General features: G+C 41.8%; 1 protein-coding gene across 3 annotated transcripts; it reads right to left on the minus strand.

Annotated features, from left to right (window-relative positions):
* Positions 1–63: 63 nt before the first annotated feature.
* Positions 64–27,031, minus strand: usp19 (ubiquitin specific peptidase 19). 3 transcript variants are annotated; one of them, XM_084014460.1, is made up of 26 exons: positions 26,706–27,031; positions 25,284–25,665; positions 19,849–19,977; positions 19,497–19,633; positions 18,332–18,910; positions 16,703–17,081; positions 16,417–16,573; positions 16,263–16,334; positions 14,342–14,457; positions 13,089–13,324; positions 12,631–12,823; positions 11,394–11,527; positions 11,025–11,183; positions 10,724–10,834; positions 10,480–10,590; positions 10,239–10,340; positions 9,433–9,573; positions 9,226–9,344; positions 8,957–9,100; positions 8,308–8,690; positions 8,102–8,212; positions 7,651–7,867; positions 6,691–6,843; positions 6,116–6,282; positions 5,826–6,001; positions 64–1,243 (listed from the first exon to the last, which is right to left on the minus strand). In XM_084014460.1, exons 2-26 carry the CDS (start codon positions 25,498–25,500, stop codon positions 1,109–1,111), a joined length of 4,578 nt encoding a protein of 1,525 aa, XP_083870586.1. In that variant the 5' UTR covers positions 25,501–25,665; positions 26,706–27,031; the 3' UTR covers positions 64–1,108. The 3 variants fall into 3 exon arrangements, with proteins under 3 accessions (XP_083870586.1, XP_083870585.1, XP_083870584.1); XM_084014459.1 differs by lacking the exon at positions 64–1,243 and adding an exon at positions 2,136–4,264 and having other exon boundaries at positions 13,089–13,318; XM_084014458.1 differs by lacking the exon at positions 64–1,243 and adding an exon at positions 2,136–4,264.
* Positions 27,032–27,869: the final 838 nt, after the last annotated feature.

Below are 27,869 nucleotides of genomic sequence, written 5' to 3' on the forward strand. Positions count from 1 at the left end.
GCCAGTTTTGAGAATAGTTTGCATTTACTAAAACTGTAAAATAAATAAATAAAAACATTAATGTAAGCAGTTCCCAAAATTGTTTTTATTTATATTAACCATTTATATGTATCCACAGCAGCATTAACGATCCCCACTTTGTATACGCAGTCTATTACAAAGGAGAGGAGGGGGCGAGACTGGACGACTCACGCAAAACTGAAATAATGACATGAAAAAGTTTCAGGGGCAGGAGGGAGGTATTTAACAGGGGCTTGGGTTACAACCTGTATTACCATGCAGTCATGCACATTTCAGTTCATACTGAAGCCTTTGACAATTGCATCCACAGGATCGAATATCTAAACCAGTACAAAAATAAGGAGAAGGATACGCTACAGCAACAGAAGCCAAAAGAAGGTAATAAAGCGACAACACAGAAGCATGTGCCCTCCATGTAAAAAAAAAAACACAAAACGTAGCAGGTCAGCACCCATCTCACATTGTCTTTACATCATTTGCTACAATTCCAATCCAAGTTACAGAACAGCCTGCCACAAATAAAACAACCCAGGCAAAACCTCAAAAAACAAACAGGAGAATGTAGACACATTACAACATCTTTAGTAGAACATACCCTCATAATCGACCGTAGCTTGAGCCAGGGATTAACAGGTCTGGTCCAGGTTGGCAATTAGCAGTCTTCAGCTTGAGACCAGACCACAAGGTGCGTTGGAGTGTGGAGGCCTGGCAGGCGCTCCACTGAACTCCCATTAGGCATTGCAGCAGTTTCTAATGAGCTGCCAACAGGAGTCAGAGTACAGAAGCGTGTTTTAGCCTCTGTGTGTGTGTCACTATATACAATGAATGAATACAACTAGCTTATTAATTGTTTATCAATGGCTAAGGATACTAATGTGAGTATATCGATGGCGTGTTTGTCTAGTTGGTACACTTCTATGTGCATCCGAAGGTCTTTCACAAGTGAGTGCAGTCCACCTCCAGATCTTCCAGCGTCGCATTGTTATGCTGACACAGATTCAGACGCCTGTGTTATTAAGGAGCACTGAGGAGTAGTTCCCTGGATCACTAGGATCTGATCTGGATCCAATTCAGTCCCGCTCCACGACTAGTCCACCTCCTCCATGTTGCTGTAGGATGGTGCCGCGCACTCTCCTGAGAAGAGTTCAGAGGGAACTTCTGGAGTCAACGTAGGTGGGTCTTCAGGATCCAGGTCTGCCCCAAATAGTGACTGGCTAGAGGCCTGTAAAATAAACCAGTGTTAACCATAAATTTAGCTGCTTTAGTTGATCTGGTAGAGTTTATGTTTGGAGAAATAATGGGGATGTGACTTAAATAACATACAAACTAGAAAGAGATGGAGATTTTATTTCCAAAAAGCTTACAATGCTTTAAATATATTAGACGCAGCTCTTAGATGGAGATATCGAGATAAATTATTGCAGGGAAATTAAAATAGGTTGTGATTCTTTAAAATAGAATCCTTGCAATCATCAAAAACTCAGTGGTGTACAAAGTACATCACTGTATATCACAGACAGAGACCTTACATTACTTCCTGAAAACATAACAAGTCATGCTCATTATTTCCATTCAACATTTCACAGCAGACTACACACAGTTTCATCCTGCAGTCTAGTCCATTTAAATCCAGTCAACTGAACAAAAACAGCATTTAAAGGATTAAAGACAGCACAGCTTGTGCCGGAAAAAATCCATAAGTAAGTTGAACTTCAACTATCAGGATACCCGCTTAACACTGGTTAATCCCACTGCTGCGTTTATGTTGGGTACCGGGTGATTTCACACAGTTCACAAAGGTGTGAGCACAAGCCATGTGTTATAAAGAGCCTTGCATATATCTGAGTCAATTAAACAACGGTGATCTGAGCTTTGCCGAGCATTTAAGGCGAACATATATGAGTCTACACTGCCTCAATACCAGAAGGCTTTCCCTGAGAGTCACACACACACTCACCAACACTGCAGCAGCACAGTAAAGACATGATCTGTGGACAACTTGTCTTGAAAAGTGTTAAGATTTCAAATCTGTACGTTTTTAACCAATTTTAAAATGCCAATCAATAAAATCAACAATTTTATGTAATAATCTACAGAGTTAAAAAAAAAAAAAAAAAACAGGTAATCGAGCATTAAAAAAATGTAAGAATATATGTTTGGAGCTCCAAAACTGTCCATGATCAATAGCTTTCCACTCAAAACAGAGCTACACAATGAATAACATTACATTCGGGGTGGACGGTGATTCCTTAATCAATAATCATACAATTGTTTACCTTGGCTGTGACAAGACTGCATTGTCATTAAATATCTCATCTTATTTTGTCGGAGTTTAAAAAAAGAGACGGAGTAACACATTGACTACATTTCATCCTGAGACACTGAAATCCTCACCTATGGCTTTAAGATGTTACATTAAAAAAACAACTAAAAACACAAACTTTGACAGGAATTTGAATAAACAAAAACAAAAACACATCATGGAACAAATATACTAAAATTTACATTGAACTGCAGGACATATTGCTCAAAAGGACCATTTAAAAACATGATTGTGGCTGGAGGTAAGGGCCATTAATCGATTTCTGTTCAATTTAAAGACGTGAAAACAACAGTCTTTGATCCAGAGCAAGTTTCTTTTTGTATTAGAATGTTGTCGTATAGTATAACTTGTACAATTGCTTTGGGGAAAAGATCTTAACGGAAAAAGGTCCACTTCTTCCAGAGCTTTAAACCACATCTCAAGGCCGTCCCTGTCCTCGAGTTAAGATTTATTATATTAACATGGGAGTTGCTGGTCTAAAGCTGCTCTGGCGTGGGACTTTGGTGTTTTAAAGGGTTGGTTCAGATTCACCAAACAATCTTACTGATCGAGGCTGCGGTAGACCAGCGACTCCTAATGCTCTGCGAGGCAAAGTTACTAGTTTTTTTGTTAAATGTCTCTGGTTGCTTTGAAGAGAGCACAGAGAACTGCTTTAGTTCCCGGTCACAAAGGGCTGTGTGATGGAAGGTAAAGCGGTGAAAACACAGCACGTCACCTGGGGGGGGGCTAACGTACGTTTTGCTGCTGCCCCGTCCAGCAGTACATGGCTTAGCTTCCGTGCCTGCTTCTCCAAACCAGGGTAACACATTCAATATGGATAAATACCTCATACAACTACACTTAATAAAATAGACTTCAAGGTTGTTAGAACTCATCATCTGAGAAATATTTGAAGTTTTACACAAAAAAAGCACACAAGCAAGAGTAAACAATGCATAGAGGCAACGTAGTTTACACTCAACGTAGCAGCGCTGTGCTGATAGTATCACTACTGCAGCTTTAACTGCATGGTTCTCTTACGTTTTGCCACCTCTGTGTGTTCATGTGTGAAGTAGTGTCTAGGGATGCACCAATACCCATACTGGGCTAATACCGACCTAAATCACTGGGTTGGATATTGGTGATAATAGGGACAATTTATTCCAAAGGTGTACAATTTATTAGCTTAAAAAAAATATGTTTCTATTAATAATACAAATATAGAAAATGTATATCCACATATTTATTTGTTACTCTGTGTTGTATAATGTTAGTAAGGCCATGTTTAAGTCATGCCTGGTGTTGCCTTCCACATGATGGAATATTCCCAGTAATGTTTCACTGCATATTAATTAAACTGCATATTAATTAAACTGCATATTAATTAAACTGGTATCAGATCTTTACTCGGTATTGCTATCTGTATTGGGAATGGAAAAAGTCAGATCGGTGCATCCCTCGTAGTGCCAAAAGTATTTTAGAGGGTCGAGCCATGCGTAGTGTTGGTAGAACCATTCTACTCGTTGAAGACCAATGGTGACCTACCCTGTTCTTCAACAAGAGGTGTGTTTGAGTATTAAACGTTTCCCATCTCACCTCTGTTTGTTTCATCAACCTCACATTCATACTTCTGAATGATCCCAAACTAGCCACTGCTCAGGTCCAGTAGGATTTGTAAAGAAGAGGGTAGACCAAATTGACGAACAGAGCAAACACGGCCGCCAACGTTCCCAGAACGAAATAGCGCACACAGTCATCATCAGGGTAGTTCAACATCCTCTGGCTGCGGTGCCGTCGCACCGACCCTTCGCTTCTGTCTTCGTCTTCCTCATCTCGGTTCCTTGATGTTTGGCGCCTCCGGAGCGCAGAGCGGAACAGTCCGCGGGGGCCTTCGTCAAGCCCCTCCTCTTCTTCCTCCAGTTCCCGCCATATTAGAGAGGCCTGCGATTGGCGGAAACTGGTGTCAGCTTCTGGGAAAAGGCGATGCCTAACAAATACTTTGATTGCATTCAGAAACATTTAGCCGGTCTACCCCAGTCTTAGATCAACAATGATTGTAACGAGCTAATGGCAAGCCTTCTCTGCTGATAGCTTGGGGACCAAATAGGACAGATTGCGAGGTTTGCTTTTTTTTCAGAAATAAGACGGAGGAAGTAAATGCACAGTTGAGAACATTAAAAGTACTTAACTGATCTCCTCAAGCCCTTTTCTGCCAAATCCCATGGTACATAGCAAAGTAGGTTTTACCCGTACGCATTACAACACTTAACATGGTACATATCAGAAGGAAAGGGTATAAATGCAAGCTGCAAGTTGACTGTGGACTTCAACACATTTGCTACAAAACTGATTTATAATGATAATACACTTAAAAAGAAGTGGATGTTTTAACAGGAAAACCATTCTTCCCTTTTATCCCATAAGAGCATACACAGTCAAGTCATCGAGTATCACAGTATACTCAGCATCACAAGGTTACACCTGACAACCAATGTGATAAAGACGCAACTTTACAAACGGAACACAGTATTTGTTTTAATTTCTGTAGAGAGGAAGATCCTGTCTGGATACCGAAATGGAAGTACATCTTCAGAGAGGCAGATAATGGAGGCATCCAGAGTGAAAGAGACTGTGCTCTGTGATTTTCATCGACTCAATATTGATGTGCAAACGTTGAAGACCATTCTCATTTCCCTTTCCCTTAGCCTTTGCAACTGAATAAAAATCCATAAATACTCTTACATTAAAGCAGTGCACTCCACTGAAGCGTCAAAAAAAAGCAATGTCTGAAGATGCTAATGCTGCCCGACAGCTGAGCTTTGTGGAGATCAAATTAACTGACTACCAAAGTAAAGGAACTTTCCATTATGAAGCCACTGAGCTGTGGTTATTAAGCATCTCACAGCAGACGCGCTTACAATTATAAATGAAAAGAGACTTCAGTACTCAGACACTAAACATGCAGGCTTCCCTCATAAGAGCCGATAAATACTGCTAATTCTTGATTAGTGGCTGACACATTTATCAATATCCTAAACCCCCATGAAAGGTGGATTTGAAGACTTGGGTTTTAGTTTAATTCAAATACATACACATGTGCCACCCTTACTTTTATGAGATTTCTCACAAGTAAGCACACCTGCATTGCATTAACTGTGATGAAACCAAGCTAATCCATTTAACATTGGACTAGACTGCCACACATTACAGTCTAGTCTAGTAATAACATTTAAAGAGCTATTGTTGCTTTTATTAACCTGTTAACTTGGATTTTGATGACCAGAAATGTTGCGAGATGACGTATGTGTGAAATTATGAAAATGAAACTAAATATGAGGGGTCAACTTCTCACTCAAAGCTTTAAACAGGGATGGCGTAAAATGGTGAATCAATGCAGGGATATTATAACCTTTGATAGAAGCCTAACCTTGGCTACTACATCTCAATGTGAAAAGCTCTTCCATGGGTGGGATCCTCTGTCCTAGTGTTGTGGCGCCCTCACCTGGCTGGCTGTAGCTCCTGCAGCATTGGGAGACTCTGCTCCTACTGGCCTGAGGAAGCGTGGCGGCCTCTCCACGGGGGAGTTCCGTCGTCGGTAGAACAGGACGTAGGCATATCGCGTCACCACCTGACTCTCCTCCACCATTGTTACAGTGCTGTCATCGAACAGACGCCAGCCTGTGGGATGAGGAGGAAAGGAAGAGAGGTTGGTGACAGAAAAGGGGAGGATCAAAGACTTGGCAGAACTATCAACCGTTATATAAATGGTGGGAATGAACATCATTGACTCACCAACATCACTGCGCTGGCTGTTCTTGTCACTCGGGAGGCGGGCGTAGGCCGTGTAGTGGCCTCCTATCATCCCTCCGTAGTGGTTGATGACTGCATACAAGTCGTAGATAGGGGGCTGTTGCATCTCATCCTTCTGGCCAATACAGAACTTGCTTAGATCCAGATTCCTAGAGGACACAATTATGTTAGAGGCTGTGATACGGAAATGGGTTGACACAGTGCTCCAAGGACTTCTGCTATTATTACTAAGTCAATTTTCTATTATTACTATGCTACTATTTCTACTCGACTATGTTGTCATTTTTGTTGTTTGTTCTGTACACATTAAATTTACTGCACTTCTCTTTATCCTGGGAGGGATCCCTCCTCACTGTCGCCCTGAGGTTTCTTCACTTTTCTCCCTAAAGTTTTTTTTAGGAGTTTTTCCTCATTCCTCATTTCCTACTGAGGATGTTGTATGCTATCTGAATTGTAAAGCCCTCTGAGGCAATTTTGTGATTTAGGGCTTTATCAATACAAAAAAATAAGTGATGTAGATTGATTGATGGAATATAAACTTTTTACTGGGCATTTACCTGACAGGAAAGTCAACCATGTCGTTTATCTTATCCCTCCAGATGAAGCTCCTGAAGGAGAAGCGTTTGAGCTGGATGATCAAAACGTTAGGCAGACGCCACAGCAGCAGTTGCTTGGAGGCCTCTCTGTGCTGCTGGCACTTTGGACAGTACCTGAACAAACAAACAGTCAAGAGTATGGATATAAATTACAGGCCCTACGTCGCCCTGCTCCTCAACAGAAGGACCAAAAACATAATGGTTAAGTTAAGCAGGAGTCCAATCACCCGGTGTGACACAGAACCTAAGGCATCGTAACGTCTGACAACTAGGAAGCAAAGGTCATCGCTGAAGGCTTCAACAGGTTTAACAGTGTTTCTTTGTATGGTTGGGCAGGCTGACGATAACGGCTGTGTGTGTGTATCTTCACAAGAACTTTCTCAAGGCATAATTTTGAGTATTAAAGTGTCTCCTCATCTAGTTCGGGTCCGCAGTACACTTAACCTAAACAGGAAACAAATCAACTTAGAAAGTTCTTTTTTGAGGTTTAAAAGGGTATTATACAACTCCTAAACCAACCACAGCATCATTTCAAACTGAATGGAACAGAAAATTAATCTTTGCAGCTTTTGTCTGTTTTATATAATTGTTATGTGAATATCTGGGTTTTGGTGGGACAAAGCAAGCAATGTGAAGACGTCGCCTTGTGCTCTATGAAATTATAATATAATTTTATAGACCACCTAACCAAGAAAATAATTGGGAGAGTAATTGATAAGTAAACACAATTTAGTTAGTTTTAGTGGTATATGGTATTTAGTATCAACATTAGTCCAGACTACAGTGTGTCCTCATTCTTTCAGTTCAAAAATGATGTTCCAGAGTTTGAATATACTCCTCCGAAAGATGTGGTGGCAATGCAACCTTTAACAGACAACGTTGCATTATTTTAGAGACTCATTACAAAATAAAGTTCCCTACCATGCCTCCTCTGGTGCCAGCACCTCTGGCCTCGTGAAGAGGTTGAGGCACTGCTCCAGGGTGAAGTGTCCTGCTCTGGACGTCTCACTCAGAGAGCCGGGGTCCTCCTCATACTCCAGCTCCTTGGAGCTAACCAGGACGTACTCCTTCAGACGCTCATTGTTTTTCCACACCAGCTCAAGCTTTGTGTCTTCAGGGAGGTCCGCCAGAAGGTCCTCTGCAGAGGGGTTGGGGTGGGTGGGTGGATGAAGAAGAACAGTCCTGGTGTGTTAGACTTGATTTCTTAAGTACAATCTTAAGTAACAGTTCACACAGCAAAAAATATGTATAGCGCATCCACAGATAATGATAGACAGTAGTGGCATTAAAAAAAGAATATGCAATTGAGCATGGAAATAAGATTACTAGGAACCCCAGTGAATATCAGTACTCAAGACAATTCTGGCCGTACCTCTCTCATCCAGCCTCTGTTCCTTGTTGTCAGAGTCTAGTACAGCTATGTAGAACTGACTGGCATGACCTGATGCCGATTCACTTGGATGCTGATACCCTGTTACTGCAGCTGCAAAAAAGTGGCAAGAATGAGGAATAAAGCGATGTAGAGTCACAAAATAGCCATGTCGGAAATACTGAAGTATGTTAGTTAATAGCAATTACCTTCTGGCCGCACTGCCTTCTCACAGGACGTCTCTTTTTCAGCATGAGGGTCCAGAGAGCTATAGGAAGTGGAGGAGACTGGCTCAGAAAATCCTGAATCTGCAGTCCGCGTGGTGGAGAGCGAGGTCTGGGAGGAGGAGAGGGACTCTGAGTCCCCAGGGTGGAGGGCTGAGGCCTGAGCATACTCTGCTTGAGACTCGGGCAGAAGAGATGGACTCTCCAGCTCTAGATCTGCAGTACTGCTACCACCGATGGCCTCATCCCCTGGTCCAAGACCCTCAGAAGAGCCAGATGACATTTGGGGGAGGTCAACCCGGCACTGGGACGTTTCTGGCGATGTCCTTCCTGACTGGAAAGGAGGCTGGAACACATTGACAGAAAACCTGCAGAGAGAGAGAGACATTGGAGATATCGTATCAACAGCTCACTACATTTTATAAGTGAAAGAATAATTTCAGTGAACCGACATGAATGATGCTCTTTTAATATGGAGGTGAGTGAACAAACAATCAAGTCTGTGTTTTAGTATGTTTAGATAGTGAAACAGCAGCAGTGAGGGTTTCATCTCACATCTCAGTAAGCTGCCCTGATAATCAACTGTGTGGGTTATATTCTAAATGATGATGAGCACCAAGGCAGTAAGCTGTACCTCGAGTAGCCTTCTAGTAGCTGGGTGAGACGGGAATAGGAGAGCCGGGACTCCGGCACGCTGACCATGAAGGGAAGGCCCACGCTCTCCGTGTTGGGTCGACACAGACCCTTGTGATTGGGCCAGTGGGTCTTCTGGCACACTCTGGGAAGGGAAATTAACATGTTCATCGAAAAATTCCCGGATTCTGGACCCCCTGACAAATCTGTGTCTTACAATCTCAATGTGTGATTTTGTGCCAGGCTGGGGCAGCATTAACTAGAACTCACTGATTGCAGTAGCCCACACGATAGCAGCGTGTGCACCGCTTCAGCTTGTCTTCCTCAGACACGGGAGGCTTTAGACAGGCAGCACACTTTGAGATGGGGATGTTGGGGACCTGGAGTCTCTGTGGGTCAAACCAGAGGGCAAAGAAAGCCAGATTAATATCTGTAATGTGCTGTAGAAATGTAAAATTAGGACTCTGTTTACATTACCTGCTGCACTCGAAGCAACACCACTCTCTCTTTGGCCATGTCTTTAGAAAGCACCTCAAAGCAGAACAGCATGTCAGAGGAGGACACCGTGTCCAGGGAATGAGAAGACAAGAACATACGCTGGAAGCGGCTTTTCCCCACCTGAGAGGAAACAAACATGTCCCGTTTTACCCTGAAGGGTCCTTGAGCCAGCCATCTCTAATTGTTTCATTTAAGCTAAGTGAGAGTGAACAGTATTCAATGACGACCATGACTCATCATTGTTCTCAATCAGGATTCTATTTACGTCCACACCCATATAATGAGTTCGGGCTGTACCCAATGTCTTTTTTTTGTGCTAAACATTCAGAGCATCTCTTGAGGTTATAGAATGGAGTTTGAATGTCTGTCCTCATATTTTATGCAGTCATCATCCCCCCAAAAAATTATTTAAAATCCTCAATTTTAATAAAGTGATTTATTAGAGTTAATCTTTTTCGATTAAACCAACTTTCTTTAATGAATATAACTCAGTATGTGACTACGTTTGTGTGAGCAAAGCAGAATATTTTTGTTGGATAAAAACATGGAAATAATTCTTTCCATTGTTTAATGGATCCTCCCAGCGGAAGTCTTTAACACGATTGTACTTGGATAAGCAGAACAATAATAAATATCTTGAATGACCAACTGTTCAGAAGGAAGGAATATATAGGCATACAAATAAAAGTTGATTTAGAATTCAAACATCAAAATTATGAATAAAACTTTGAAGCTTATAACTATTTGGTACAGTCTTGTGAATCTTAGTAATAATCCTGCCAAACCTCTGCCAGTCTGAGGTTCTCCGGTTTGACCCTGACACTCCTGGAGATTGATTCCAGGACCTCGGCAGTGCTTGAGTTCTCCTTGCTCACACTCACCAAAAACTGAGACACACATATACATAAAGTAAATTAGAGAGAGGGTCATGTGGAAGAGAGCTTTACAATTTCTCACACATTTCTGAATTACATTGTTTATGGACACAGGGAGAAGTATGACTGGAAATCAGTTGTTGTGTCTTACCTTGATGGGTTTTTTATGAGGTTCCTTTGCAAAGTAGAAAACCGAGAGCACCTTTTGTTTCTGGGGCAAGGGCACGGGCAGGTAGAGGAAAGGGTCAAAGGTGATAGACACCTGAGAAAGATCAAGAAGTAAAAAAAAAAAACGTGAAAAGAAGTAGTTTAGTCACCATCAAAACAAGGCAAACATTAAAAGGCATTTACAAAAGTAAAAGTAGAACATTTTGTGGAAAGATATTATGCGTTACCTTGGAACATGTCGGGCAAACAAGCTTGGATTTGAACTGGCCTTGGAAGAGGTCAACTATAAAGGAATCATTTCTCATCTTGTGCCTCTGCCATGCCTCCTCAGCCACCACCTGCACCAACAGACAAAACACAAATCGGATAAGGCCTGAGTCGACTGCAGCAGGATATCAATACAAATATCCCTGAAAGAAGTTTCTTCTCTGTCGGTTATTCTGGATTAAGTAAGGATTTAACTGCAATAAATACTGCCAGACCAAAACCAGACCACCTCTAGATATCTCATAGGCGAGAAACACCCACCTCATCCAGCCGCCCGTCAGAATCGACCGTCTCTGTATAAGGTTTATTCTGGATGCGGTTCAAGTCCTCGTGGAGCCCGTCCAGCAAGAAAGCCATGAACTCCTGGGCATCGTGCTGGGCGTAACCTGTAAACTGACTGGCTTTACTGGCCACAATTGCCTGTTTGGTTACAAATGAAACACAAAGAGGGAGAGGGGAAATTATAACATTGATCATACTGTCCTTGGTACACTGGGTATAAACAATTGAGTGATAAAAAAATGTAATCCACGCAGTCAAAGAGAGACTGAACACATTTTCAAGAGTTAAACACTTCTTAACAGCAATAGCTTAGAAATATTTAGTACACCTTTCTAATTTCTTGTATACCTTGAGTTTTGAGGGTTGGAAGGCATGATGTGTTCCCTTCCAAAGGGCCCTGAGCAGCACAGCAAAGCCAATGGCTAACCTGCCTCCTGTTCCCAGCGGATTATTGCAGTTGATTTCTGCCTCAAATCCTCGATCTGCCGGGGTAAAGATTATACAATAAAATAATGAAAGCAGACATCAATGAAGTCATTGGAAGCTGAGACATAGATGGACAAGCATGGACACATGGAAAATAACAATAAAACTACGGAATATGGAATAACTTCATGTGGAAACAAGCAAAAAACATTTAAAGACTATAGAAATGCAGAGAATAAAAATACTGAAGGTAAACTGTTCAGTACAGGCCTCAGCGCGTCTTATAAGAATGTCTCCTCCTTGTGTTTGTTGTTGGTTATTGCTACAATGAAAGTCAAAATGCATGTACAAAATAGCCCTTGTATTTTTTTTTTATGCAATATATAATGTAATTAGCTATTGTTTCAGCATTACAGTATTCATTTTTAATTAACCTTCGGCAATAAACATCATATCCCAAAAGCTATGCGTTAAAACTGCGTATTAGGGCCTTCATTGGTAATAAATTAATGAATACAAATAAATAATAATAAAAGTAAAGGGCATATTGAAGAGAGATACTGAAGAGAGCATAGACAAGTTTCACTTTAGTTCAGTTCCCCATCCGAAACGGCCGTCAGAGAGCAAGACAAAGTGGTGACAATATTCTGAATATAGTGTACACTTAAACTGACACATAAAAACAAATGTTCTCAATGTTTTCTTTACTTTAACAGAATAGAATATTCAAGTTTTTTTCTCTCTTTAATTGTATTGCTTCAACTGCAGAAAACTACAGTCTTTCTGGCATATTCAGATAAAACTACAGAAAGTTACAGTCGTCAATAAATGTAGGGCCTACTCCTGTGGGCCATTTAGCACCGCTTTTGTGTGCATGCTAGTTTGTGCCCAGTCGCTAAGACTATCTGCAAGCAGAGGCAGCCAATATATCCAAAACTAATGAGGCAATGATTATTATAGCATAATCTGTTTATCTGTGTACCCAGGCAGTAGGACAGCCTGTCTTGTTTCTTAGCAACATAACAGAATGTCATTATTGGCTGTAGGACAAGCCGTGTCATAAAAAATACCTTTGGTCAACAACCTTTATCAGAATGGCATTGAAATATAACCTTTAATAATTTTAACATCAGAACCAACCAAACTAGACAGCATTTACCATGGAAGTAATCCCTCAGTTCTCTGGTGTTGGACAGGGATTGGATGACACTGTTCATGAAGCAAGTGTTGCCAAGGTTTACTAATCCTGTAAAACCAGGCAGGCACACCTTCTTCTCCTCCTCTTCTTCGTGGCGCTCATTGCTGGCAGGAGCTGCATGGGTCATTGGCTGCACCATGCAGGTAGGTTTAGGCTGAAACAGGAAAGATTTACACACCAAGAGTACAAATTAGATCAATGCAGATGTCATCATTATATATGTATGTAATAATATGTATATACAATATAGATCTAGAGCAGTCTGGCTCAACAACAATCCAAACATCAAGTTGATTTTATCAGTATCTCTTCTATTCTTAGCCTGATAACATGTTGCCAGACTGATAAGACAAAATCAACCAGTGTACTTCGTTTGCCTCATCTCTTCAGTTTACATGATCAATAATCTTTCAGCTCACCGTGGTAACAGTGGGCTCTGGCTTGGTGATGGCAACATGCTCAGAGACAGTGCGAGGACCCACAGTATCCAGACCGCCATCGTCCCCTCTGGAAGCCTTAGTGGGCTTGGGTTTCTCCTCCCCGACCCTCGGTGGCTCCTCCTTGGCTGGGAGGCTGTGCTGGCTGCTGCCTGGCTGGCTCTTCTCCATGCAGGAAGGGCTGGAGGGCACAGCAACCTTGGCGCCACCCACTGCACCTTAAACAGAGGAGGATGGGGCTTGTGGTTAGAAGATAAAGGTCTACCATCCTTGACTGCACAGTGTTGACTCATGCTGGGAAAAAACACCCAAGTCGCATACTCTGGTTCAATTCTGCTTCCAACTCTGCTGAGCCCTGAAGCTTCGGCCCCACTGCTGAACAGAGCACTGTTCGCTTATATATTCACATTTTAGTCATATTCAATGTGCCACGTATCTAATTTGCATTCTACAAAAGCAGTCTCTTGGACCCCAGCCATACACTCGCCAAGTGTGAAGTAGATCGGATGAGTCGACAAGATATGTCAAGGACACACAAAAATATACCTTGCTTTATAGTTAGACGTCAATTGGTATTAATTATAGTGTGCGCATGTATATTTTGGAAAATTAAAAATTGGAAATTTTCCATACATTTGCAATTATCTGTTGCTTGGACACATATTTGGATGTTCTGATTACCTACTCACTCTTACTAGCTTGTTACTTGATTATTTTCACAAAACTTCTACTGGCTCTCCTGGGCACCAAGCATTGGGTGTCACACTGTCTGCAGGCCACATAACACTAGCAGGATAGACTGACACCCATATCAACTTACTAGCTGAGTTACAGAGTTCGAATTCCTGCCATTATGAGCTGCCCTAAAGGACACATACATGTGCCTCAGACACAAGCAGTACAAACACACATACAAGCAACATAAACTATGCCAGGCATATGACTTCTCATACAAAACACAGGCCACCTGTCGAAAAATAATTACACATCGATATCAAACCTGCTCCTTGAGTCATAGAGTACACTGATAGTTTTAAAGAGTTTTAGCCTCAAGCTGTATATAATGTACATTGATTTTTAGATCACATGTTTTCATATTCATGCTTGTGATTACAATTAACAACAACAACAACAACAACAACAACGACGACCAGAGTATATAATATCACCACACATGCAACATTTTTAACATCTATAACTGCTTAGTGTTAACAAGTAGAAGCCTGGCAAAAGACCTTGTGTGGCGGGGGCCTCCAGACCCCCCCAGCGCTGGCTGTGCCTCTTCTTCAGGGTGACGTCCAGTCGGGACGGGGTGAACGAATAGCTGCACTGCTCAGGCTGGATCAGGTTCCTGAGGAACAGGAGAGAGAAACGGAGATGTCAGTGTTTCACTCACTGAGGATTTAGGTTGATTTATTTATGTATTTATTTAAACACGATGAATGCTTTAAAAATATCTCAACTGAACATTTGCTAAGCCCTGCTCACCCCTCAGGTAACAAGTATTGCTATTACGTTAAACCAAGAGAGCTCGAAAACCACAAAACCAACCTGAATACTAAGAAAATCTGAAATAACGTAGAGGCTCTATGTAGCACAGCCGGCTAGCCGGGCGATGCTACGCTACAACTGGCCAGTATGCGTTGAAGGGGTGGGACTTAGCAAAGGGTCAATTATGACACAAAGCATGTCAACTACCTTGATTATCTTATTCATGTGGGAAATATCAAACATAAAAAGGTTCTCCTTTTGAAGGAACATTTCATCTGCTGTCTTTGAAAATCTAGACCTTGTTGTGATTTGATTTTGAAAAGCCACTAACCATTAATGAATGACCTGATGGCTGTGAGGAGTACTTCAGTAATACAGGACAAATATCCCTTTGTACATGTGTGATGAGTATTCAAGCCATTAAAGGAGGACAGTGTTTCCCCTAGAATTTTTTTCAGGCCCGGTGGTACCCACCGAAAAAACCCTAAACAGACGAGACGCGTGGGATGGTGTATTGGTGCAGTTGGATTAAGTCAGGTGGCACAACAAGCAGTCTGCAATTCTGCAATTATTATATTTGCATTCAACATTTTTGTTCAACCAGAGTGTATTCAAGACCACAAGGAGAGAGTGACTTATTAAGGTGCTGGTTGATGGAAATGATCAGGGTCCAGAAAAATATGTCTGGAAAATGATGAGCATCACATTAATAGCTACAGATACTGTAAAACACTACAACGACATATGAGTGCATATATTGTCTTATTTTATCAAGTAAAATATAAGTTATAGGTTTACTCAACAGCAGTTAACTCAAAGTTCCACATCTTATCAAAAACAAGGGCTTTGGCCGGTTGTACATACGTCATCACGTCCTAATACTACACACACATGGCGTGATGTTGTTTTTAAGGAGCGCCGTCTCTGCTTATATTTCTCGACAACACTCGACCTGCATCAGCGCATGTGCGCACGAGCGGATCTGTGCGAGCAGGCAGCGCGAGCGCAGCGGGTTTTGGACGGAGACACACAGCGGCATTTTTATTATGTAAAAATAAATAATAATGTAATGTAATAAAATAAATATTATGGACCCTATGGACCGGTTCTGCTCACACCACGAGTCTGAAGAGTGCAACAGCTTATCAAAATACAGTGTCAACGTTCCGTGTTTTCAAAGTAGAAAGCGACAAGTACACGGAAGAAGAACGTAGCGGGAGCGCGCGTCTTGCGGAGCAAGTCTGCTGTGCTGCGCGGAGGCGCTCCTAATGTAAATGATTATTGATTTATGAATTAATTGATAGGTGGCTTATTTTTGGTATATTGATTTTTTTTTGGGCCTGGCGGCAGGTCTCCTTGGCCTGGCGAGCCGCCAGGCCTGTACAATGGTAGGGGAAACACTGGAGGACATTGGGATAGCTAAACAGTTCAAGTCAAGTTCCTGGCTACCATGTTATTAGTGTCATGCGTTTGATCAGGTGCAGCACTGTTTTGTGTATTCATGTCTCATCTCTCATAAGTGCGCCACAATTTGTTGGTGATACTGAAGATGCTGGTTAGGTTTGCTGGAACAAATCAGTTCACAAAACTGCACAGGAAAACATGCAATCTGTGCTCCCTCCAACAGTCCCTTCATAAGATTACAACAGTGACTGCAACACTAACCTGAGTTTGACTTGCCACTTGAAGACTGTGTTTGGTCCACAGTCTGAATGAAGGCGCAGAAAATTATTGTCACTGTAAAAGGAGGACAAAGAAAGTGGTGATTCACTGGTGATTGTCTAAATCCATTAAAACATGCCATATTCACATTCACTACCTCGTCTGGAAGATGAGGGTGAAGTCCTGTTCTCTGAAGAGGACCCTGGCCGTGTCCTTGCAGATCCCCTTCATGTAAACATTAACCACCATCAGATCCGTCCCCTTCTCGTACGAATCATTCTTCACAATTTGCAAGTTCACCATCGGCTCTGGGACTGCAAGAATGTATTACAGGTGTCAACAAACTCATTTTTAACTGCTCAATAAGTCACTGCTGACCAACTGAACACTGTGTACATACAGTACTTTGTTATAACTGTATTCTCAAAACCTTCTCAACTGACCTTCCTGTTTCACTGTCTGAGACGGCTCCTCCTTCGACTGGTCCCGCTTCTCCTCTCCGTCACAGATGCCTTGCCTCTGGGCAGGTGATTGGCCTTGGCTGGCAGCTACGCCATTCGCTGGTATTGAGCCTGGCTCTCTTGATTGATGCTGCTGGCAGACCAGAGTATCCTGCTCCGATTCCTGCTCAACAGGCTTCTTCTCCGGCTCAGAGTCAGTTCTGTCTCCCTGTATTTCTGCAGAAGCAGCAGAGGCCACTTCCTTGTTGAAGGCGCCAGGTTCGAGGCAGTCACTGGTGATGACGGGAGCTGCTGGTTGGCTATCACTGCCGTGTGCTGTTGCTCCAGACCTGTCTGATGACTGGTTTGGCTTCTCTGCCACCTGAAAAAAAAGACAAACAAATAAACCCCCAAATCCAAAAAGAACACGTTGCAATCTTTTAGGACATTGGAGGAGCTGGAGAGCAAGGAATTGTTCATCTTTGGCAGGGTTTCCACAACTCCATTCCTCCCTCTCATTACAGCAGTTATCAGGAAGAAAGCTCACAGCTTGATTCCAGTTGAGACCACGTACCGTACAAATATGAGTTAATTCTTCTGCCAGATCTTATGCATCTGTAAAGTTGACTTTTGACCAGATGCTCTGGATTACGTGACAATACCAGACAGAGGACAGTTATCACTTGACTGGTTGTTGTGGGAACAAACTAAGTAGCACCGAGTTAGTCTGCAGAAGCAGCAATAAGCTGGTTTTTAAATAATTTTCAGGAAAATTAGTCCATTCCAAGCTGTTGAAAAGGCAGGGCACACACAGCCCAGATGGTATCATTGGCATTAATCTTATTTAATCATGGTGCTGAATAGTTTGAGGAAAATATCCAATTGTGATTAATTTCTTTGGTCTATAGTTTGAAGGAAGACATGTTTACCCCAATAAGCCACAATGAGAAATTCTTCTCATTGATCCGAGCGAACCCCCTTAGAATTACATAAAATAATACATTTGTGGTATATAAAACATTTCTCAAAAATATTAAAATACAATTGAAAACCTAATCCTAATCTCTAGTCACCCATTAGTCAATGGATACCAGGGCATTGACATTGATGCTTGTCCGCTTGCCTGGGGCAGGTAAACTGTGATCAGTAAAGTAATGCCTCTAATTTTGCTGTGGTCTGCTGTCATTCAAAATCCGGCATCTTCCCGCTGTTTGATGAGGAGGTGCAGATGAGTTTAATTGTATATATAGATTCACAGCTTTGTTCTCTCCAACACCGGTCCCATCATTTACTCTCTATCTCACTCAACCACTACCTATCTCTCTCGTTGAGCCAGAGAGGAAGGGCAAAACTAAAATGCTGCATTTACAAACAGCGACCATCAACGTGTCTACATATCAAACCTTTAATGTCAAGCCCTGCATACAACCGATTATTTAACTCACTTCTTCGGTGAAAAGCCCAAAGGTGTACTATTTGTTGTAGTGTGTCAATTAAAATTAGAGCATAGCTAATATTCAGTGTTTATATACATTATTAAAAAAACTAATGCAAACTAATAGCAAATGAGTACATTTTGCAACCCAGCTGGAGTGTTCTGATAAACAACCAAGGTGTCACAACTTTTCTCACCTGAGTTTTGTTGGTATGGCTGCCAGCCGCGGCGACATCTCCTGGCTTCTGTTCCTGGCCCCTGCCTAGTCGCTCTGCTCCGTTGTTTCCACCTGCGTGTTGTGTCTGTGGGCTCCGGCCAGCGGGCAGGTGTGTGTGTGGAGCTTTGCCACTGGCTACTATAGACTCGACAGAGTGTGCATCCCTGTCTGCCGGTGACGTAGCCTCCTTGGTGGGGGCGGGCAGCTGTACAACGGTACGCTTAGCACTGGGTTCCTGAGACTCGCCTTGTGTGACACCTACAGGTTTGCTGGTGGTGTTTAAACCGCCTCCAGCTCCACCTTTCACCCCTACAGAGTCCGTAGAGGCCTTGTCACATGCTGATTTGTTTTTCAGGCCGCGTTTGGCACCCCGCTCAGCTTTTCCACCGCTGCATCGTGCCTCGCTGTGTGCAGGTGAGGAGGGAGGCTGGGGCTGGAGTTTTGGCTGCGATGAGGACAGTTTGGATTTCTCTAATGACTCCAGGGCAACAGGCTTCATCTCCAGCTCCTTGTCCTTTTTGGTCTTTGGAGGTAATGCCTCCTTCTTCTCTTTGTTTGACTGAAGTATACAGAGGCAAAATAGCACTTTATTATTTGAACAAATCTAGACTGAGCTTAACCCATATTTTTCCTTCAAGGAAAATATATTTTATCAACAATTTAATCAATTTGACATTATCTGTATGATTAAATTTGTTGAAATATGTTTTGAATTCAGCAACAAAAAAATTTGAATCAGTTAAATGATTTGAGCAGCTCATTACTATTTTTCTTCTTGTGACAAAAAACATATCAGCTTTTCGGTGACAACTTTAAGATTAAAAGATTGATGTGAGTTTCTGTCACAACAATATTCGCTTACTTGCTTTATATAAATTTAATTGTAACAAAAGGACAGGTTATGAAAGAATTGTTACATGGGTTGAAACTGACCGTTAGTAAAAAATGAAAAACATAATAAGCTTTCTGAAATGAGCTCATTCTGTCAAAGGTGCATAAATGGGTCACTTATGGACTTGACTTAAAGCCAAGGATAAAGGTTGTGTCACTAAGATTTTTTTATAGGTTAAGTTTCCATTTACAACTTTGGTGTCACTTATAATGAAAATTACTCGAATAAGTACAATCTACTTTTCATGCCTCACCTGAAGCGACGGCCAGATGTGAAAGGGAATCTTCTTGTGCATGATGACATGAAGGAAGCCTCCCTTCTCCTTGTACTGGACTCTGCTACACGACGCCTCTATTTCCTCCTGCAACTGGCAGCTCCACTGCCGTCCATCTGAATAATTAAAACATGCTTACAAATGTTATTAAAGCAGAACGGGTCTCAACATAAATAGTTAAAGTGCACCAAAGACAAGATATGAGAATTGACTTAGTGTATGTTTAAAGTTAAAACACATGATTAACATGCAAAATCTTTAGACAGGTTCAAAGTTCAAACAATGTTCAAAGTTCAACAAACAAAATGTTACAAGTTCTACCATGTCATACCTGGGAAGCACACATGGCAGTGTGTATCCGTGAAGGTTGTGTTGATATCCTCTATCCTCTGCACCCCCTCCCCACAGCGCAGTCGAACAGTTACTTCATTGACATTCTGCTTCCAGTCCAAAAACACATCTGAAAAAGCACAAAAGGCAAGAACAGTCACAAACCTATTAAACCATTAGTCACAGGCATTGGCAAATATTATTCTCAACTTCTAAAGATCAATTGAGAGAGAAGGCAGTTAATGCCATTTGTAAAAAAAATAAAAAAATAAATAAAAAAAGGGACATAAAAAAAAAAGCAGCAGAATGCCAATCTGGTTTTTCAGTAACTCTTCGGTAGCTCTACTAAAGTAAGAGAATACAAGCACACACATTAAACTGCATCTGCTCACAAATTCCCAGAGGATATACCACCACACTCATATGCTCAAGGACACAGACTGAAGCAGAAAGTACAGTGAACTCAGCAATCACAGATGGGACATCTCAAACTGTCTGCACCACACAAACAGCATATCAAATAATCAATGGCATTAAAGCAAATGATCTGAACTGATTTTAGAAAACACGCTACTGAGCCATACACAAGCGTTTCATGGTAAAATAAAGAGTAAAAACTTTGACAAAAATGTCCCCACATGAAAGACAAAGCAAACATACCATTTTTCATAGTGACTGGAAATAAAATATCATCCCAGTACAGCAAGCACTTGAATCCCTGTCGGCCAAAAGTCAAGTATGGATCTTACACGCACACTTGAATTTAGTCTTCAACGAGAGAGCGTCAACTTTCCCACCGTCACTTCTTCACTCGCTCTCATCCCCTCTCTCAAATTAATCGTTCTAGAAAGGTCACAAGCAACACCCAATCCCTTCCAGCTGGTGACAGTTGCATTGCCAGTTAAGCCACGCCACAGTGTCCCCTCATGACTGGGTAAAACATCACACTGACATTCATGATTTAAACACCACTGGCATGAATGTAACAGACACTTTTACAGTTTCACATATTTATGTCAAAGTTCACTAGGAGCAAAGGAAGATCACAATGGACTACTCATATTGGTAGACTGATCAATAAAACAGCATCCCATTAAAAATACAGTACTTAAGTGCTGAAAACTCTCATATTGCATTGGGTCATAATTGAGCCTAAAAAAGTATACGGTGATAGTAATGTAATATATATTTATTATGTTGAGGATAGCCCTGTGATAGACTGGCGACCTGTCCAGGGTGAACCCTGCCTTCGCCCAATGACAGCTGGGATCGGCTCCAGCCCCCCGCGACCCTGAATACAGAACAAGCGGTAGACGATGGATGGATGGATGTTGAGGATACAAACTGAGCTTGTCAGTGCTTTTTGGTGGCCAAACTGTGCAATGGTGAAGCTGTTATGCAAAATCTATTTGTCTTTTGCTATTTCTTGTTACTTAATAACCGACATGCCAATTTGATTTTATAAGTCTAGCTCTTATTCCTGCCTGTGATTATTGTTTTATATTGAGCCTGACAATTGTTAATCATGGACCATTATGACTATACCATTATGTGCACTGGCTGTGGAAAACGCCGGCTGGATGCAATTCATGTAAATGTATGAAACAATGCAATTTAGAAGTGTTTTTTTGCACTGAACAGACATTTTTTTGTTTTGGTTTCGTTTACAGACACGCTGCTCGTCTCCTCTGCTTTCTGAATCGACCCCCGCCACACAAACAAAAGTGTCATGTTGGTGCACTTCATACTACATGACTTTAACCCTGATATTTCCATTCACCTAACACAACAAAAGCCCCAGATCAGGGTCAAACTGGCGTTGGCTCTGTGTCACTGTTCAAAGATGAGATGTTCGCTGATTAATCACTGAGCAGGTTAAATATCTGACCTGTCGGGGAGCTACAGCCAATGAGAGCACAAGAGGGGAAAACTTGGGGAGGGTTACCTCCACCAATTTTTTTAAATGTGACATTAACTAAATTTAGAGCACTTTATTTTACAAAAATGATGTAATGTTTCATAACCGTAACAAATCACTTTCTTTGATTGAAAAAACAGCGGTATGTTGTGTTACATCACATTTATGAATATTCATTACACTTTTGATGTTCTCATGAATTGCTGAAATGTATTTACACTTTCTGGTGGCAAAATGTAATTTAATTGTAAAACGCAAAAGTCCGAAATATTCAAATGTAAACTTAAAAAAGTAGGGATGCACGATAATTATCGGACCGATAATTATCGGCCCGATAATAGGAATTATGACGTCAACCCGATAAATCCGATACAATTATTAATACCTCCGATAATCCGAAGATAGGATGTTTGTGTTAAAACAGCGGGTGGATTGGGATGAGGGACGTTAGTTTTTTTCTAGGCGCCTCCCGTTTAGCATGTGATGTGGTTACTGTGGTATCACAGGTTTCGGAGGAGGGAGTTAATCCACAAATCGAGCGCTCCCTTCTCATGCCTGGCTGTGACGTAGAGGCTGCGAGCGAGTGGAGGAGGAAGACTAGTAAACAAACACGCATGGCGTCTGTAATGTGGGACTACTTTAAAGTTTCTGAGGAAACTGAATCGTTTGCCATTTGTAACAAATGCAATGCAGAAGTTCCAAGAGGAGGGAAAAAGGCATCGAGCTTTAATACATCCAACCTTAAAAGTCACCTCGCACATCACCATCGCTACGACGGTGTGTTAAAAGCGTATGAAGACGCCGGCGCCGCTAAAGAAGCAGCGAGCCCGTAGTTTAGCGTTTTGATGCACGGGTGAAGTAGCGGTCCTTGTACCTCGGGTCCAATATAGTTGAGAGATAATACAGTGGCTTTTCCTCGATGTCACCAAAACGCGTTTCCACTGCTTTTAACGGGGTTTCCTTTGATGTTTTCACTCCGTGGTCTGTTGGTAACGTTTGTTTTAGCAGTCGCGTCAGCGCTTGAATGGAGGGGATCACATCCGCAGTAGTGGCTGTTGCTTTGCTGATATTTCTGCCTATTACCGTAGTTTACATTTCTGTGTGGATCAGGACCAACAGTTTAATGTAGCAGCACTTGTGTGTGCATATCCCATGCTGCTCAGGGAAAGTTGTCAGTGACTGACTGACTCACTTACATATTTATTTGAAAAAAATAAATATTGTCATTTTATTGAAGAGTCAAAACTGTTCTTGGCTTTCTTTTGTTCATAGTAATAATTATCATGTCACTGTGATACATCTGGTTAGGTGTTTGGTAAAAGGCAAAGCTATGCTAAATCTACCTAAGCTTAGTCATTAGTGTTTTTGACCTGAATTTGATCTGAATATACATTCAAAAACGAATAACAATATTATCGGTTATCGGTATCGGTATCGGTCCCGAGGAGCAGAAAGTTATCGATATCGGTATCGGCTTCAAAAAATCAATATCGTGCATCCCTATAAAAAAGTGTTGGGAGTTATGGAAGATGGTGAAGAGAGAAAAAGAGGAGTAAGGGCATTCTTATAACCCTGACAAAGTTTCCCAGATAAGGGGCAAAAAAATTACAGCACTTCAGCATGACACAGAATACCAACAACATGCAGCTCTGGAGTGGGAAACCACACCAACACAACCACATGATGATGTAAACTGTCCATAAACACAAACAAAGTGCAAGAAAAGTAACGTGTATCCACTCATAATACAAAGCACTGACCAGTCAAAACATTATTCTCATGTACCTGTGTTCACTGCATGAGCAAGAAATAGCCTCTTCTAATAGATTATTTAAAATGACTGATAAGTTTGTTTTCACATACACAGTTACAGACACAACTTTTCACCTGAGCTACACTTTTAAGTATTAATCACTAAAATGTAATAACACTGGACTGGTAATCAGTATTGGCAGATACTCAACATTTAGCTACTTGATCAATGATTACTATGTGGAGCAATGAAAGGACCAGTGATTAGCAAGTAGATGTTTCCTGCTCTGGAACACAACACATTGTTAACAAAAAGATGGATACCTGAAGAAAAAGGAAATCACACCTAGGGTTGTGACGATAGACCATCTCAGGGATCAGAGCCATCGCCATTAGCCAATGCCTTTACTAATGTCGAAACAATGTTTGATTCATTTTCCCATTAATGTATACATTATTACTATAACATTAATAAGCTAAATTGAATTTGCCCCTTCATAGTTTCACAATGGCATACCCTGAATAAAGAGGGTTCCTGCACAACGCACAGGCATAATAATGCCGCATCGTACAGCTGGAAGCTGCAGTTTCCACTGAGATTTGAAATATTGTCATTAATAATTTACAGGAACATTGCATGCAATACTACACCTTTACCTACAGTTCCTTCCATTTTTTTTCTTACTCAAATTGGAAAAAAAAGATTGTCTGTATAAGACATTTACCATATCTTTAAAAAGAAACAAACAAAGCCGACCACAAGAAAAGCTGGAACCAAGAAACACTGACACACTTCTAAAATATCATGCAGCAACAAGCGCTTCAATGAAAGTCATGAAACCGTATAAAAGAAGCTGTTATCCAAACGTGCATATAAAATGCAAAGAGAAAAAATACTTACAAACCCCAAAATAAATAGATAGCACAATATATGACCAAAGGGGTCAGCTCATACAAAAAACATTCAGGCAGCAACATGAATTGCAACCAAGCGAAGAAATGAACAGCAAAAGAACAACATAGAAACACACAAGAGGCTGCATGTTGTTATACGGACATGGTCTCGGTGACGTCACTCAGACACAGCGAGTCACAGCCTAACTCCAGCTAATCCAAAAGGGGGCAAAGAGGTGGATCGTCAGCAGAGCTGAAGTAGGCCAGTGTGACTGCAGATAGCTCCTTGTCACGCCCTCAATTATCTCTTTATGCCTAATTTAAAACAGGTGAATGGTATACAAATTCACCCCCACTGTTCATCATTGAAATAGGTTACTCCATAGCACCACAAGTGGTCATCCTGGTGAAATTTTGACACACTCTGCATCATGCACATGTACAAGAATTCATGTACGCACGGGCAGCACAATACACTTATATAATATATATATATATATATATATATATATATATATATATATATATATATATATATATATATATATAAATAAAACACAGGGCAACATGACAGTAATTTGGTTTACTTTCTAGGTACTTTCAGATATTTCTTTTAGATTTTTTAGATAGAATTAAATCCACTCAGCTTCAGTTGTTCTCCAACAGGTGTATCTACTACGATCTAATACAAATAACTGAAATGCACTAATCGCATTATGTTTATTATGCTTATACTACATATATATACTGCAGTGTGGTTATAATGTCATTCGATTAAGATTTGATCTATTTTAAAATAACAGTTTAACCCAAGAAATTATCAGAAACTTAATCAAATGTACTACTTGCACAACACATTTAGTACTACTTGCCTTTCTTAACCTCTGCAATGACCCCGTCTACTGCTGCAGCGGCTGCCCTCTTGGCCTCTCTGCTCTCCTGGTTGGCCCTGTCTTTCTGCTTCTTCTTACTGGTACTGGAGGACAGGTCTGAGCTGTTGTCCCGACCGCTGCCTCCTCTCTGCTGAGCCCCGCCACGACGGGCAACTCTATCGTTACCGGCCGCACCGCTACGACCATTGCTGGCCATCTTCGGGCACTTGGCACTGACAGGCCGCCCGTCGCCGGAATCACTACCACTGCTGGGGTCTGGATCTGAGGTGTGCCTCTTCCTGCCTGGCCCGGCTATCTTGGCGATGATACTGGTTCGAACTCTCCCAGAACAGAATCAGGAAGGCTAGTTAGGGATGGGGACCTGAGGTAGAGGACAGAGACATAAATGAAATAGTCAAGTGGAAACTATACAATAATAGTAATGTTCATAAGTGTCTGACATGTGGTATGTGCACGATTAACAGCGTGTAGAACTAAACAATGACATGACAATCACCCCTTACTGTGTGTGTATAACACAGATAGAGAAAGAGAAACATCACTGTCTAAGACTAATTAAGAGCAGGTATCACATTGTCTACAACAAAGCTGGACGACTCATTAGACTAAAGGCTAAAGGGACTCGTTTCCTTAGCATAGCAACAGCAAGTTGATATATTGGACAGTCAAGAAGAAAATCAAAGAACAGCTACATCAGTCACCTGATTCGGCGTTCAGCACATTTACTTATACATGGGTTATGTTCATGAAGCTAACCAGCGAGCTCAATAACACAGCTCCCCGTCCCCGGTGCTGTTAGCTTGGTAACGGGGAAGTTAGCCAGCCGACGGCGGAGGTTCGTTTGTTTCAAGCCACACGTGTTTAGAACCGTCATGTGCCCGTCGATACGAGACCTCCAGATACAGATGTACTCTGGAGATATTGTTTCATCCACCCTATTTATTAGAATCCGGGGGTTAAGTATTTAGTCACTAAAATTAAATGCTAAATTTTACTTGACTATACCTGATTTACAACGAGAATGCGGTACAATAAAATGCCCACATTGGGGATTAAATATTTCTCTCAATATATATACTGTATCGAAAGTAAAACAGCTGTATTCGCCTTCTTGACTACAAATAATCTCCCACATTAGGATTACATAATATCAGAAGGAATTTTAAAACTCGTTTATCGGTACGATCGCTACACCCGGTATCCAATCTTCCCACGGAGCGCAGGACGGGTCACACAATCAAACGCTCACTATGGCGTTCGAAAAGCTAATGTCATTAGCCACATCAAGCTAAAGCTAGCCGACACGAAAGGGTCGATACGGCGACCGTTGGCTATTTTACACAACATGACATTCCGTGACACCTGGCGGTCGTCATGTTGCCATTAAAACTCGAGACTTACGGGGCTTCAAATGTGGCGTGAAGTGAACTCCGTTACAACCACACAATGGCCGGCGACTCCTTCTGCTCCTACCGGCTGCGAAGCTCCTTCCCGGCCGCGGGCCGCAGTGCTCCAGCCCCCACTCGAAACCCCACAGTCCACGGTTTCTGGAATATTCCTTACTTTATCCGGGACCCATTGTTGGTCACTTTGAACTATTTTTTTCAGAGATTCGGATAAAAAGCAACAAATTGTAAACTGTTCAGTCTGTTGGGATCATTCGGCCTCTGCGGTGGGAGCCCTACTTTGTTTAGAAGATATTACACTACCGCCCGGCCAAAGCGTGAGATGAGTGCGCGCATAGGCCACTTCCTGGCTGGCGCGTTCACGTGATCTGTTTCTCTCTCTCTCTCTCTCTCTCTCTCTCTCTCTCTCTCTCTCTCTCTCTCTCTCTCTCTCTCTCTCTCTCTCTCTCTCTCTCTCTCTCTCTCTCTCTCTCTCTCTCTCTCTCTCACACACAGTACTCTTGAGTTTACCAGTCCAACCAGGCTGACATGATTTGCTTTGGTAACAAGTCATATTAAGGATATGATGTTTTGCTATAGCTTACTTAACAACATTGGATAAGCAAGAAGAAGGGCCTTAAAGTGTCTCCTGCATTTAATCTAATCGTGAGGCCTTTCCTATTGATTCCTCTCTTTTTTAACCTTTCATATCTTGGTTGATAGTATCCTGAAGCATGTATATATTTGTCGTTACAGTTGTTTTTGAATCATTACACACTGACAGACACACAGATAACCTGGGGCAGGATAGTGTTTAAGTGTAGGGACACTGATTGGTTTCTGGAGCTCTGGCCATAATGGACTGGGGGAACTTCTGCTTCAGCTGAAGACCATCCCGGATCCTCCAGTCAACATTCAATGGTGCTCATATGTCAACTATTTATATGGGCCTATACTCCCACAGATCATTTTTACCCATCTGCGGAGGGGGCCGACAGGGCCGTGGCCATAATACATCAAGACACCTACTATTTTTAGATGGGGGACATGTCCCGAATGGCATCCTGGGCCCTGTGTCATCGTCTGAGTCTACAGTGATGTTGACAGTGATGATGCAGACCTGTGCAACTCCCGTGGTGGAGCGTGACAACACACATGGCATCCCAAGAAATAATCACAC

This window comes from Eutrigla gurnardus, assembly GCF_963514095.1.
Source record: "Eutrigla gurnardus genome assembly, chromosome: 8".
Lineage (NCBI taxonomy): Eukaryota > Metazoa > Chordata > Actinopteri > Perciformes > Triglidae > Eutrigla > Eutrigla gurnardus.

Coding starts and splice junctions, on each gene's coding strand:
- usp19 (XM_084014458.1), bottom strand. CDS start 25,500: ATGGCCAGCAATGGTCGTAGCGGTGCGGCCGGTAACGATAGAGTTGCC. Junction 9,574..10,238: donor AGAACCTCAGACTGGCAGAG/GTTTGGCAGGAT, acceptor GTTTCCTCTCAG/GTGGGGAAAAGCCGCTTCCA. Junction 6,283..6,690: donor ATGGTTGACTTTCCTGTCAG/GTAAATGCCCAG, acceptor TGTGTCCTCTAG/GAATCTGGATCTAAGCAAGT.